At 35.1% G+C, this 16,309-nt stretch overlaps 1 protein-coding gene across 1 annotated transcript in view; it reads right to left on the bottom strand.

Moving 5' to 3' along the window:
* Window positions 1-1,336: 1,336 nt before the first annotated feature.
* The window catches only part of WDR27 (WD repeat domain 27), a 74,431-nt gene continuing 59,458 nt past the window's right edge, over window positions 1,337-16,309 (bottom strand). Inside the window, exons 23-24 of the mRNA XM_032183860.1 lie at window positions 7,200-7,298; window positions 1,337-1,390 (exon numbers count right to left, since the gene is read on the bottom strand). Of these exons, the coding sequence (XP_032039751.1) occupies window positions 1,337-1,390; window positions 7,200-7,298 (153 nt within the window). The remainder of the gene's footprint in view (window positions 1,391-7,199; window positions 7,299-16,309) is intronic.

Below are 16,309 nucleotides of genomic sequence, written 5' to 3'. Positions count from 1 at the left end.
CACCAAAGTTCTCGCTCCCTGCCACATTTCTTCAACAGCCTTCAAGGAGCTGTTGCATTTCACAGAGTTCTTTTTATCCTTATTTTTGGCCCAGTCCAACTTTTCCTCCTAAGTCTTGTAGTCTTAGTCTCATAAGAATATGCAAAGATACATGCATCTACCTTTGGCTGCTTTACACAAATTTGTACCATTTACAAGTGGATCACACTTAAGCATCATTTAGCTGATGAGAGTTAGGAAAAGTTGTCTTAGTTCTGCTATCCCAATCTATTTTAGAAATAATACTATGATAATAAATGTTTTACAGTGAAATAAAATTCAGTCAGACTGGTGTTTCAGTAAATTGGATAGAAAAATTAAACTGATGTGCTCATTAAATTTAAGAACACAACCACCTCAAACTGCCATTCAAGTCACAGAGACTAGTCACAGAAATGAGAGTACACAGGTTTGGCTAACAGTACAAAGAGAAGACAAGGAAAGAATAAATTCAACTGCAGAGAGTACAAGGTCAGCATCAGGCTTTTTTTCCTTTTTAATGCAGGTATCTTCTTTATTTGGATGAGAATCAAGAAAATAACTTCTCACCAGACACAAACTGTAGTACAATTGTTGGCAAAGACAGTCCTCATACAAAGCCTGCATTACTGCAACCTACTGCTCATAAGGAAAACAAACAACTGAAACCTCTTCGTCAGCATCTTAAAGTAGTATATAGAAAGGACAGCGCTGCAGAATAGTAAGTAAAGTGTTGAAGACTTGTTGTTAAGACATGCAAGGAAGAGTTGACTGACTGGATGTACAGACCCAGTTCATCAAAAACGTGAAATAAGATATGCTAGCTTAAGCATGCAGTTGCAAATATGTTTTGTTTAACATATACACTGGCATAAAAGTAAAAATTTTAAGATAGCAAAATAGCTTGCTCTTAAGAAAAATCACTTAAGATAGCTGTGTACATCACAGAAGATGCTTGAAGGCCTCTAAAGTAGAAAAGATACTAGAACAATTAGTTTTGGTAATTTGTTATATTCTGGAATAATTAACAATTTAGTAGTACCACCCTCCAGGTCAAAAAAATAAGTGTCTTCTTTTCTCCTTTAACAATAATTTTTAAGCAGGACAGTAGTGCGTTTACAGAATATCATTTTATAGGCATATCAACTGTAATTGTTTAACAGGCATAGCAGAGGCATACTCAGTTCAGCTCAGGCCAAAAAAATTCCTAAAAGTCTAGGAAACTGTTTCTTCTGAGATGAAAAGCAACCCACTTGCAAAAGTGTATTTGTTCTGGAGTTAATTAAAACCCAAAAGAAAACATTCAGTCTTCAGATTTTTACCAGGTGTCCTTTTCCACAAATATCCTTACATCCATAGTCTCAGTATCTAGCTTTCTGAGGCTTCAGGAAACCGTTGCTACCCTTTATAGATTTGTAACATTTTATCATCTCATATAACACAAGGGGTCCTCTGTTCATTATCTGCTACCGAGCTGCCAGATTTTAACTTAAGTGAACTTTCTGCCATGCAAACAAATGTTCTCACCACTTTTCATTGCCTCTTCCTTGCTGCTTTCTCATTAGGAGAGCACTCACACTCCCAGATACACTCCTCTGGAGTTTTCTGATATGACTACAGCTTCCCCCTATAGGTCCAAGTGAGCTTACTTTCCATCTTCTGCTTCTACTTCTTTCATGAGTACAAAGGTCACTCCAGGAATGGAAGATCAGAAAAACTGACAGCTGGCTGCTTATTCCTCTCAGACAGAAAACTGAAGGAGAAATAAAAGCTAAAATAGTAGATTCTATTTACATCTACTATTTTTGATATATTTGTGACTAGGATCAAAAGAACCACGTGAAAGAGTTTTTCTGACTTCAGAAAAGTCATATTAGAGGTCAAACTGGTCACAAGTTTTATATCTACATGATTTAATCTCTGACAAGATAGTCCTGAGTCTTAAGGAAGAATATCATACTGGAAAAAATTTGGCCTACATAGGGATGACACAAGACTGATTTGATACTAAAGCCAAAACTCAGCAAATTAAAGTCTGAAAAAGAATTTTCCATATCACTAAAAAAGCTACCTCTATTGTGGAAAAATATATGATGAAGTGAACCATCAATAGTGAACCAAAATCGCAAAAGAATAGCATTTTTATACCATTTGTTCTAATGTGAAATCTCCAGATGCTACCACCAGGAAAAGTATACTTTGTTAGTAACTAGTAAAAGACAATAACTCATATTCCCAGACACATCCAAAACTACCTGTAGCCAATTCTGACTCAAGTGGTTGTTTTAGTGCCTGTCTGAAAGATCCACAAGCAAACCTCCTTTCTAGGAGCACTATGTATGTCTCCCTTCAACCAGGTGAGCAGAAAATCAGTATGAAATTTTCAGTGAAATCCACAGGTAGAAATCTATCTGTGGAAGAAATTTCCAGATCTCTATCATTTATTTAAAATTCTCCATCTGCAAAGTAATTCACACACTGTCCATTATTTTGTGACCTAAACTTGCCATGATATAACAGTATGCCTGAAACTAATGCTATTTGAAATACAGCTGTACTCACTGAACATACAATCAGACAAATTAATGCAATAAAAAAAAAAAGAGTAACATAATGTACACACATGTACATTATATATTTTCCTGATAAAACAACTTGTGAACTGTTTCATTCACATTATGAGCAAGCAATTTCTATTTTCCATTTGAAATTATGTGGAAGTCAAAAGATATTAATGCTTTCTAAATGACAATTTTAAATTGTCATGCCTTCACAAGAGGCATGCCTATTTGTATGTGTGTGTGTCTTTTCGCTGTCTCTCAAAGCCACCCCTCAGAACATCAGTGGAGCTGTAGCAATGCAAACTGATATCAGTTATCATTCAATCCTGAAATAATGAATTCCAGCACCCTACATTGGCTCACAGTTTGGAGCTCCTTTTTTATTTTTATTTTTGAAAGCAACTAGAAATAAGAGAAGTAATATGTGACAGCATACACCCAGCTTGTATAAAGATGAAACCAACACTATACAAAAGCCACCAAGAAAACCAGCAGATGGCAATAGTGTCCCCATTTGCTTTTATTCTGCTTCAAAACTATTTCATAAAGAGATGATTTATTCCTTCCCCATTTGGATGATAAGATTCCCATCCTATTTTAACTTAGATTCACACAAGTGTATTGGAGTTAATAGTTGCAGTTTTTATAATGAAAAATTAAAATATCCCTTAACATATATTCCTTAAAACAGATTGAAATTCAATTAATATTTGTGGTTAGCTAAATACTTTTCCCTATATAAGTTTTGAAAAATTAATGAAATAGGGAAAGAAGACTGAGAGGCTAAAATTGAGAAGTTGTCTTGAAAATTAAAATAAGAAAATCAATGCTATCTGACTCTTCTTCTCTGGCTTTCATGGCAACCATTTGATAAATAACTCCAAAATACAATCTGATGAAAGGAAAAATGCCCATCAGTAAATAATAATAATAAAATCACTATAAATCACCAAAAAATCACTACCCATCCAGGTTTTCTCTCTCTCATTTCTGGAAGAACATTTATGCAAGTGAGACTTATAATAATGGTTGGAACAAACTGCCTCATGGACAGGTGCTGGGCAAGGAACCACTGAACTGGAGTGCTGCCAATACACCTCACATTTGGCTGGATCTTTCCACAGCAGAAAGATCAGCCAGAATGTTTGAATTTCACTCATCAGCCACTTCCCTTTTTTCACCCTTTAATCTTTCCCCTGCCAGTGTTTCACTCTGAATGCAATGGGGCTTTGTGCAGAGGTTATCCAGAACACAATCTAATTCTTAACTGTATTCATTCAAACATTGGATGAAACAAAAACAGTGTCGATGTTAAATCCCTAACTAGTGGTAGCAGTAGGTATAAAAATCTTCCAGTGTTGGAGACTCTGGCTGCCTCATATAAAGTCTTTCTTTCAAAGCATGGGATTATTTTCTGATTCACATGTGGCTCACTTTTTTCCCACTCTAAAAGATTCTCATTGCATTTTGAGCTCCTTCTGCAGCCTTCTCCTAGCACCTCTGAATATAACTTCATGCCAACTCCTTTACTGGAAAACTTAGGTGTGTGTGTATATACATATAGATATATATAATTTGGGGGGGGGGGGGGAGGGGGTATGGGGGTAGGGGATTGGTTGGTTTGTTTGATGTTTGTTGTTGTTTTTTGTTATACAGCTCCCCCCAGAAATACTTAGAAAGCTTTTCAGACTACTTTATGGAGAAGAACTTAGTTATCCAACCTTACATTTTAGCCGTAATCTTTCAAAACAGCAGTTTCTGCCTATTTCTTGCTTTTTGGTAAGGTATTCCTGATAACATCAGTTTCCAAATCTTCCCCCAGAACCATAACTATGGGGAAAATTGTAACATAGTTGAAATCCACAGCTCTCATTTCTCAAGGAAGAGCTCTTCATGAAAATGGGTTTTGGTCCTTGAACTTCTAGCTTTTAGCCACAATACCAAATTAACTGTGTGATTTTTTATGAAGTTCATTATGGAAGGCCTGTTGTCCAGAGGCACACTCAGTTATACCATCCATAGGCAGCACTTTCTTTATACCTTTTGCTCATTCTGCCCCTCTTATCAACTGATTTGTCTGAACTTGGTTACTTCAAAGTCTTGAGTTATAGCATTGCAACTAAGCCACTAGACTTCATCAGATGGACTCTGATTATAATTTTTCAACCAAAGTGCATGCCAATAGCTGGACCACAAGAAGATGATGTTGGAAGACTACAGGAAGTCAGCTCTCCCCTTCAATATATAAGAACTTCACTACTGTTGCTGGTTATCTGGGAGAAGAGGCTGACCCTCAGCTCCCCACACTTTCCTTTCAGGTATTTGTAGAGAGCAATAAGATCTTGCCTGAGCACCCTCTTCTACAGAATAAACAACCCAAGTTCCCTTAGCCACTCCTCACAGGACTTGTGTTCCAGGCCCTTCACCAGCTTTGCAGCTCTTCTCTAGGCACATTCCAGGGTATCAGTGTCCTTCTTGTATAGAGAGGCCCAAACTGAATGCAGTACTTGTAATGCTGAATCCAAAGACTAGAAATACATAGTTTTCACCACAGAATAGCAATAACACATTTTCTGTGTTCAAACAACTTATGCAAAAGGAATAAAACTTCTAGAAATTCTAAAATCACAGAAATATACTTTTTTTTATATATGGAAAAATGAGATAAGTAAATTTTAAAAAAATACTCTTAGATGTAAAGAAATTAAACTCATTCCATAAATATCTTTGAACAGTAGTGGCTCTTGTTGAGGAAATAGTGAAGTAAAGAGGAGATACTGTGCAATCCAGGGTCATATACAGAGAGAGAGTTACCACTGTTGACTCTTTAAAGTAAGAAGAAACATTGAAAGTAGAAAGTTTCACTACAGTTCTAACAAATAAAAATAAAGAAGGTAAGTCTATGGGAATCAAAATATCATGCAAAGACTTGATGGGATAAACTTGCTGTTGGGAAGCCTTGGTTTCTACAGCTTAGATAACAGACTTCTATGTATATATTGGTGTACTAAAATTAAGACATAACACTGAAATATAATGCTGCTAACACATTGTAGTATTACTGATCAGTAAAAAATAAAAACTGTCAATGCCTAATGCTAAATTTCTTTGGAATATTCTTTATTTATATCTGAAAGGCACAAAACACAACAATAACAGCATTTCAAAATATTGTCATAAAGCTGTTCGACTGTTTATTCCAATACAGCACATTTAAAATAACATTGATTTGTAAAATTTTCAGGCCTTTGAGTAATTAGGGTAGGCCCAAGTCCCTTGCTAATTCCCTGTCCCAGTGTATTTCTTTATTAAATTCTCAGGATTAGGAGCAATCTACTCAGGTAATTTGAGATAGATTTATTTTTTCCCCTACGAGTATAAGTTCATAACACATTCCATGGCAGAACTCTTCTTTGTAAGTAGTGAGTGAGAGCATTTATTGCTGCAGCATCCCACACAAGTTTAGAGTGGACACCATAATCACTCTACAGTTGAAAATAGATGAACAGTTTAACATAACCTTACACAGTACATTGACACAGTAAATTGACATGTAAATATAAGAACAGTGAAAAACAAAGTTATATTTCCCAGTATAAATCCATCTCTAAGTAGAAATTCTCTCTGTGTGTGAAAGATGGTGTGTATTATAGAATTGTATAGACCACAGGTCTTACATATCAGCAAATAAAGCTTCTATATTCTGAATAAGCAAAAAGTAGAGGCGTGTGTGTGTATAAAAAACCCTTGGTTATTTCTTTAGCTTTGTTTACTTTTCATATCATTACTATATTATATGGATGACAGATTATAATAACCTCTTCTGAGTTACAAACTCAGAAGAGGTTATTATAATAACATCAAAGTAATCTCAGGAAAGGAAGCATGATTATTTCTTCTTTAAAGCTGAAGCAATGGGAAATAGACAAGGAAGAGGTAAATTGCAAAAAGGTCCCTCCCCAGTCTGTAAAGGTCTAGGAACAGAAATAGCCAGGAGTCCTGAGCTCTAGTGCAGATTATACCTGAGGGGTATGGTCAGATTTTACTTTCAGGTCTCCAAGCAATATATATAATTGGAAAAAGAAGAACAAAAACAAAAAAAAAGACTTTTGAAATCTTAAAAAATGTCCCTTAACAATATTTAAATATCAAAAATCAACATATCAAGAATCATAAACTAACTATTTTTGTGTTTGGCTAATTCTTAAAGATTCAAAAAGTACTTATAAGGAGTACCTATAAGACGCATTTTGAGGAGGATACCAAAGAGTGATGAGAAACACTGATGACTGGGCAGAGAACAACTGCAGAAGAGAGGGGACATGAGGACATATGTCAATATTGGAAGTGTCATAATGAAAGAGGTTGGATTATATGGTGTTGAGAATATTACAGGGAAGCTTGGGTAGGTCCACGAATACCAACGGGAAGATGACTTGTGAAAAAAAATCCAAAAAAAAAAAAAAAAAAAAAAATAGATTCCATTAGTTCCATTGATTATAGAGAAGTGTTACTTTCCCAAATTATCTTCAGACAAATGTGAAGCACACAGGTGAGCAAGCTTACAGTGAAGGTTTTACATGTTATAATTACAAAGTGAAGAAAAAAAAAAAGTCTTACCTGTGGAGATGAAGGACTGAAACCCACATTGACGACACATTCTCTGTGTCCCCCCAATTTATGTAAAAAGGTACTTGAATGCATCTCATATATATAAGCCTTAAAAACAAAACAAAAAAAAAAGTAATATTTTCACTTTAAAAAGCTATGAAACATTCTCAAAGCATTAAATGATATTCCAAGAGGAGAAAATATTCAATCTGCAGAGAAGTTAGAAATGCTTTCAAAATAGTTAAACAGGTATAAACCACATCAACATTTAGAAGGGATTTCTATAGCTCAAGATAATTTAACAAATGGTTAATTAAATTAACCCAAACAGTATGTGTGTGTGTGTGTGTGTATATATACATATATATATATATATATTTAGAAGGAGTAATGTAATCTTTTCCCCTTGAACAATTAAATATTGAGTATATCCCAAAATGTATTTTAAGGGTGTTCTTCATAATTTAAACCCTTTTTAGATAGAAATATGTAGAAATCTAAAACCTTCATTTCTAAATTTGGAAACTCTCAGGTCTGTGGCTACATGAAATAGAATCCTTCAGTTTCTACACAAGGCTGATGTTTCAAATTGAACAGCATAGAATTCAATAACAAATCAATCACTATTATGAGCAACACAGGTATCAGTGAGGAAAAAAAAATGTTGCTACCTGTCTTCTCTTCTCAAAGGAAAGAGTAAAAAGTGCTTTCCAAGGAGTAAATTCAATTTAGTATCAAAACAATTATGCTCTTATTGGTACAACCTCAAAAAATGGAATCATACCAATGCAGAATTGTATTAAGAAAAAAATCCAAAATCCAATGAAAGTCATAGACATGTCGATACTATGAAAACAGCTGAATTGTGCATTTAAATTAGTGTTATCTTTCATTAAAAAAAAAAAAAAAAGTTTTGAAACAGAAATGGTTGTATAGGTCCCCCACTAAGCTGTAGTGAAAGTCACATGTTTGCACGAAGTCACATGCTTTATACTATATTTTTCTGGTATAAAACAACAGAAAGTTGGTAATCCAAACTTCACAGTTGCAATAAAAAGCTAAAATGTTCCTTTGCACATATTTAATATCTGCTGCATTTATTAAATATCCAGCCTATGAACATGGAATTTGGAGGACAGCTTAATATAACCTAAAGCAAACTGTGCACACATACTGTTACAACAACCTATTACTCCCTTGCCCTTCTATTGCTCCCTTACCCACACCTGCTTTTAAAATTTTTTGTTGCTATCCCAAGAGGAATGCAATCATTCAGACCCAGGGCAACTCAGTTGCAAACTACTACAAGATACATGTCCTCAAATCTTGTGGACTCAACTGACAAATCTTCCAATTCATGAAAAGAATCATGGACATAGGCCGCTCCTGAGAATCACTTAATGCTTCACTCAGAAAACAAATCTCATCAGCTGACTCAAACGATTTTCTAGTCCAAGCCAGTACCAAAGAAACATTGCATAGTACTCAGTGTCAACTATTCCATTCATGACTATATTCACTGAGAGGCAATCCAAGAGTCCAACTGTAAATCTACTTAATTGTATCCTGTTTATATACCTCACAAATTCTGAATTCAGTCCAGGATATGGACTTAAAACCACCTACTGGCTTCAGTCAAGCACCTAAAAATGGATAGAAAAATAAGTATCCATTTTTAACCTCTGGATCTTTTGTAACATTCTATATGAATATTGCCATATTAACTGGAGAAAGCATCAGAAAACCCAGTAATGTGTAAAAATCATTGTGTCCTTCCCTAAAGGATACAAAAAAAAAAAAAAGTCACGAAGTTTGTTAATTGGAAACTCTGTCTCAAACAGTAAGACCCTCCTGCCTACCTTTTATGCATGTCAGGAAACTGGTCAGAATAAGTATTTGACTGATAGTAATATACAAGCAGCAATTTTTGTTTTAAAATGTATGGCCATACCACAGCTACTATGACCTATACCACCTGGAATGTGATCAGTTCACAAGGGAACAGATAGACAAAGGGAACTCAAATACAATAAGAGATTAAAGTGCTGTAATAACACGCACCCCAACCCCTCCCCACTCCCCCCAAAAAAAGAAAAAGGATATACAATAGACATGATGAAGAGTACAACACAATATATCAGTAGTAAATTCAGTCTGTACACAGAACTACTCAAGTTCTTGCTGTTGTGAAGTTTTCCATTCAGAAACACAACTTATGTTTATAAATACCTCCAGTTTATCACAAGATTCCTCTTTATTGACTTAAAAATGCTAAGCCATAGGTTTGGTTATTTACTTCACACTACAAGCAGATTACAATATTGCCAAGTAATTTGACTTAAAAAGAGAAGGTTTCAGAAATGTTTTTAACATCACAGTAGCCTCCAAAATTTCCCTTGCTTTATAGGCTGCAAGATCACATCCATCCATTCTCCTCCTTCCATACTGACTCTCCATTTTTCTCTCTGATTATACTATACTAAGACTCAAATTATATTAACATTTATTAGATGTGACATCTCTGTGTGCTGCTGTGTTTGTTACCTCAGTAAATGTAATGTTGTGCTCCCTACTTCATACCAAGCTGTGTCACATTGTGTGCTACCTGGCTGTATGGTACAGACTTCTCACAGGACTTTCTTACTTCCAAAAAACAGAGAAAGTGCTAGCAAGGACTTTTTCTACTCCAGCAAAGATGAAGTGTATAGATTGCAGTCAGGTTGTACTTTACCACCACAGTGTCAGTGCTATCATGTCTACATAATTAATGGGAAATATTTAGAAAATGAGCGAGAGATGAGATGCTACTGGGGTAAGAAGTCCAAAATCCAGGAATAATCCAGAAAGGAAAGGACTATGCTGAAGGAGAAAAGATCAAGCAATACTTCCATTTCCTGAACAGGATGCTCCTCTGCATGTAAATGTCTGATGAAAGAGGGTATTTGTGAGAAAAAGAAGAGATCGTCCTTACCAAATGCCTCTCCAAAATCCTGTGGACCTCTTGTCAAAATGGTTCAATAGTATCACAATACCCAGTAATGCTATGACATTTTTGGGGTGTTTGTGTCATTATAGATTCAAATTCTATTCCCCATCACTATTGTACATATGTCTGTGCCCTTTGGAACTGTGGGGACAGCAAAAACAAGACACATGTCATGTTGCTTAATACACTACAGAACTCTTAGATATAAGATTTTAAAAAGAATAGAAATGAATGAGGAAAATACTGTAGAGAATAAAATCAACTTTAAAATACAGTTGTTTGGCATCAGTGTAATTCCTCTGGACTCTGTTCACCTAATGCATGGGGAGCTAGTAAAATAGATTTATGAAATTTTTAATGTTCATATTGTGAGTGATTACTTCCCTTCACAAGCTAATTACTCTTCGATTGAAATATGTTGGAACAGCTGCACCAGTTCTTCTGCTAACAGTAAGACCAGTCTTTGACAGAGAACATGCATCAGACTGGACTATACTTCCTACTACTCCCCATCATCTCTGTTCCTTCTGACCCCGAATTGCCTTACTGCCACCTTTCTTTTCTCCTTTAAGCTACTCTCCTCCCTCTTTTTCATGGAAGTAGGCACAAGAAAAAAGTGAAGGGAATAGCAGCAAGAGTCAGGAGTACAAATCCTCTGAATCACAGGCATAATGTTTTCCAACAGGTTCTGAGCCAAAAAGAAACATGGCTTCATGTTTTAAATGAAAAGAATGTATCACAGAGAGATGGTTAGTGAAGCTGAAATTTTTCCATCATAATTCAGTGGCTTACAAAACTTTGCCAAACTTATGCAATAAAAATAAATTTTCCATTCCAGGTTCTGAGTTTTATTTGAATTTGGGGAGAAGAACATTCATTTTTAGCTAAGTCTCTATGTCCTAATTCCTCTTTTTAAATAGATGTTATAACTTTTCATTGTCTTTTTGAAGATAAATCCCATGTTTGTGAAACATAGGTATTCTAGTAATTTATGCTCTTCCACACTGTTCCTAAATCAACACTTCAGCTCTTACCTGATTTTAACTAATCGCACTTCTCAACCTACAAAGCAATCAATCTCTTGCCGCCCACCTTTCAAGAAATGCTTCTTAGTGATGAACTAGAGGTTAGGCTGGATGCAGCACTTTTCTGAATCAGTCACATTGTGTACCAAGACATACTGAGTCAGAGAAAACTAAAGACAAGCAGATACAGATGGAACATAAATGTAGCTAAGCACTGAAACATTCATTGTGATGAGAATGACTTCAACTCGGATCTTTTCTAGAGACTGCTTTCATACTGACAATCTACTACACAAAACACACACAACAGGGCTGTGAAAACAATTTTCCCACTGTATTTCAGAAAATTCTCTCCCAACAGAACTACTGTTAAACTTCTTTCTGATACTGTCTTTTTGATACATTTCTTGCCCTATAAATCTTTTTAGATGCAGTAATTCAGTAGAAAAAGTGGCAGAGTCTGTTTACATCCCAGAATAGTTTATTACATTGTGGCAGCTATCATCATCTCTTCTAATAGCTGTGCTTTTAAGGAAATGAACAATTAAAATCAGAGTAATTTTGATATGTATCACAACTGAATGTCATTGAAAGGAAAATGTCACCACAAAGAGTGTATAAAAACAGCTTCTGTTTAATTAACACTAGTCACAGATATTTAAACTAGCCAGTGATAGCCTAAATCCTGAGAATCAAAGTGAACTTGTTGCAAGATTGAAAATGAATTTTTCAGTAAATTTATCATCTTCAATAGTTAAAAATATATATATTGTATTTTAATTGAAATGATATCCAGGTATTCATAAGTGGAATAACTCCAATATAAATATTCTCCTACTATAATCCACCATAACTTTAGTTTTTACTACATTTCCGAAGTCATTCAAATTGTTTTTCTATTCTATACTTACTAGATGTTTTTATTATTTTCTTCTCTATAGAGAAAAAAAGAACAGTAAGTGATGTATAAATGATAACATTACACTAGCAAAAAAAAAAAAAAAAAAGTTGAAAATATGAGTTCAACGATAGAGGAAGAACAAATTTTTCAGCAAACCAAATAGAAAGAAAGAGAGAAAGAAAGAGAGAAAGAAAGAGAGAAAGAAAGAGAGAAAGAAAGAGAGAAAGAGAGAAAGAGAGAGAGAGAGAGAGAGAGAGAGAGAGAAAGAAAGAAAGAAAGAAAGAAAGAAAGAAAGAAAGAAAGAAAGAAAGAAAGAAAGAAAGAAAGAAAGAAAGAAAGAAAGAAAGAAAGAAAGAAAGAAAGAAAGAAAGAAAGAAAGAAAGAAAGAAAGAAAAGAAAGAAGAAAGAAAGAAAGAAAGAAAGAAAGAAAGAAAGAAAGAAAGAAAGAAAGAAAGAAAGAAAGAAGAAAGAAGAAGAAGAAGAAGAAGGAAGAAAGGAAGGAAGGAAGGAAGGAAGGAAGGAAGGAAGGAAGGAAGGAAGGAAGGAAGGAAGGAAGGAAGGAAGGAAGGAAGGAAGGAAGGAAGGAAGGAAGGAAGGAAGAAAAACAGTCTAGGAAGTACTCAGTAATACCCCAAGTGCATATGCGCATATAATCTGCTACAGACTTTAGCCAAAGTCAATCCCTTTTTTTAATATTAAGACCAAGTTTTTTTGTAATAAAAATACCAATTCAGTAGATACTGGTATTTCCTTTCCATTTCTGTCTAAGGGTCAGCCAAAAGTAAAAATCATTTACCTGTACCTATAGCTTCCAAACAGGTTTCCTGCACCCATAACCACATACTTACTTGTGTTTCCTTTCACTTGAAGTTTGAAGAATATTTGGAGTAGTCAGTTTTCATTAAACCCAGAGTGTGAGAGTGTATTTAGCACCTTATATGTATGTAGAGGCTTGTGTTTTCTTCTTTAAATTGCTAGCAAGAGACAGGGAAGAAGGGTGAAGGTCCCTCCTCGAGGACAAGAATTTATAACCAAATGGAAAACTACTTAATTCTATTACACTGGTAGAGAGGGTGTGCAAAATGAATCGACTATGTACCTGCAGAGTTTCACTATAAATTATTTGCTCTGTTTTCTTTTACTGTGCCTTCAAAGCAACCTTGTCCCCATCTGTTCCCACTGCACCCTAGTCTAATCCATGGTCATGTGCATTTGAGTCAAAATACTTATATGTCTACTCTCCTCCTGGGAAGGAGAAGAGGGAGAAGCAAGTCAGAGAGGGCAACACTAAAATCACAACAGAGAAAAAAAAAAAAAAAAAAAGTCTTTTTTAAATCGGTTCTTGCTCAGGGACCAGAAATGCAACAACACTTTCAAGAAAAATCCTTTCTAGTTGTTGTGGCTTTAAACTGGAGTACCTTCTTTATATACACATCACAAAAATAAATAAGTAAATAAATAAATAAAACTAACTAAATAAAAGACCTAGCATCTAGCATACCTAATTTGAACTTACACAAATATAGATTTTGTTCTTTAGAAATTTTGCATGAATTGGACAAAGCCATCCCTTTCCTGGGACTACTACTTCTAATATTCCAAATGAGCTCCGGAAGATGAAAGTGTTAGAGCCTCTGATGGAAAATAAATTATTTTACTTACACTTTTATGAAAGACATCTGGATTTGTTAGTAAAGCATTAGTCTCCATTTGCCTCCATCAGTGCCATCAAGCCTGGTACATAGTCCCATGCTACATGATAGAATTGTTTGGCTTGCATTCCACCATTCCCTGTTTACACTGGAGCTGCATCTCCCACTGAACCATGTATTTTTCCTAAATGTCAAGCTTAAAAAGCACCTAAACTACTTATACTAATATAAAATAACAATCAGCCTGGAGCAGACACCCAGCATGGAAAGTTTCAGCACAAAACATTCCCAGTTATAAGCAACTGAAAACAGAATTATAGTGGAAAGTGTTAGACTACCGTAACTACAGGCATCAGTGCCAACTCCACACATAATAAAACAGGTTTCACAAATATCCTAAGCACTGATTAGCACTTTTTAGTTCTGAGATATGTTATACAATGGCAGTAGGGAGAGCCTTTTCAAGGCTGTCTCCAAAATACAAATGCCCTTTGAGTGTCCCTTCCCTTTCTAATGTCACTTGAGGAGGCTGTTGTTCTGGTGGTCTCAGGAAATTGCCAACTACTATAGGATCCCAGTTTCCATCTGAGTTCCTTTCATATAACCACCAAAAGTTATAAGATTATAATTCACCAAATGCTGAAAACTAATAAGGTTCTTCATTATTAAAAATAAATATGATCAAGTTCAGATCTTTCAAAATACAGGGCACACTTTTCAAATGTATCAGTATGATGACAGTTATAGTTAACATGCTTTACATAACCTTTTTTAGTGCGGAAATTTAAACAGATCTAACCATAGCTCAGCTTTACTTCTGTAATTCTCCCTTCTTAGAAATGTCCAATTTATATTTTCCCTGATTTTAGTTTCTATTTAATTAACCAATTTCAAACCCTCATATATATGATTGTTTTTATCTGTCTGTCTGTGTTATTTATGTAGCACCAAACACTGCTGTATTTAGGTTACTCTCACTTTTATAACATATTTTGGTTTGGCAGATTTCAGAACTATTACTTGAAGACTTTGTTCTAGGAAAATTTACCTCGCCTCTAGTTACAACTAGAAACAGCACAGTTGGACCATACCCACTCTGGAAATTCTTCTTTGCTGCTAAAAATGTCTTCTGTATTAACTTTACCGATAATTCCATTCCTTGTTTGTGTACTAGTATTGACTGTTTGACAGAAATACTATGAGATTCACAAAACGCAGACACTCATTCGGGTGTTTAAGCATAACAGGGAATTTCACTAGTTTTACAATGGACTGTATTATCTTAATAAATTTGCAAGGACAATGTTATCAACTAGAAGCACAACAGGACATACGTAATACATAAAATTCTTCAGAGGTGTACACTGAGATATACATACAGAAAACACATGACTTGTGGTTATAAGTCTCTATGCATGTACTTTTAGCATCTCACTGCCATTTTTGTACATAAACAGCTATTACATATGCATGCATACCAAAATGAAACTTGGGTATTCGTATCTACTTTGACTTCCTGTTTTGCTTACATTTGAATATGGGGTATTTTCTCATAGGATAATAATAGTCATAAAAGCCAACCACACTCCAAATAGTCCAAGAAACCAAGGTTCGAGAGCAATACAAAGTTGTATTCTTCTTTGGAAAGGGATACATTTCCTCCAACAATAGCTGGCAGAGAGGTAGTCACAGCTGCTGTCATTCATACTCTGCCATGGGTTTCCTTCTGCCAGTAATGTCAGTCCTGTTTTTTCCACAGCAATTATTACTAATGCTATTTTCTCCAGATGCTTTCTTTTAAAGCCTATCTGAGTTAAACAATATGGAAATATAAAATATAACTTGAGCAAAATATAATTAGGATGCCAATGACACTGAAACCCAAAATACCTCAGATAGTCCCTGCCGCTGCTTCATATAATACATTCTGTTCTGCAAGCCCTCTGGTACATAGCATAGACTGACACAATAAGTACTAATACAACATTGCTATCAGACATTTCTAAAAGTAATTTTCCATTATTTCCAGAAAATATCATAATTTTTTTCCAAAGCCAGTACTAAAGTCAATACTATAGCATACTCTACTGATCAAAGATACCTAACTTAAAATATCACTGACACCATACATTTATCACTCTCAAGAGATAATAATATAAACATATAGAATAATACAACTTCTGAACTATTAGAATCATAGAATCATTTAGGTTGGAAAAGGCCTCTAAGATCATCTAGTCCAACCTTTAACCTAGCACTGCCAAGTCCACTGTTAAACCATGTCACTAAGCTCTACACCTACATGTTTTTTTTTGAAGACCTCCAGAGATGATGACACAACTACTTCCCTAGGCAGCTGGTTCCAATGATTCACAACCCTTTCAGTGAAGAAGTTTTTCCTAACATACAACTTAAACCTTCCCTGGCACACCTTAAGGCCATTTCCTCATCTTATCACTTGATGCTTGGGAGAAGAGAATGATCCCCACCTCACTATAGCCTCCTTTAACGTAATTGTAGAGTGCAGTAAGGTCTCCTCTGAGTCTCCTTTTCTC

This window comes from Aythya fuligula, chromosome 3, assembly GCF_009819795.1.
Source record: "Aythya fuligula isolate bAytFul2 chromosome 3, bAytFul2.pri, whole genome shotgun sequence".
Classification (NCBI taxonomy): Eukaryota; Metazoa; Chordata; class Aves; order Anseriformes; family Anatidae; genus Aythya; species Aythya fuligula.
This window is presented reverse-complemented; position numbering and strand designations above follow the sequence as displayed.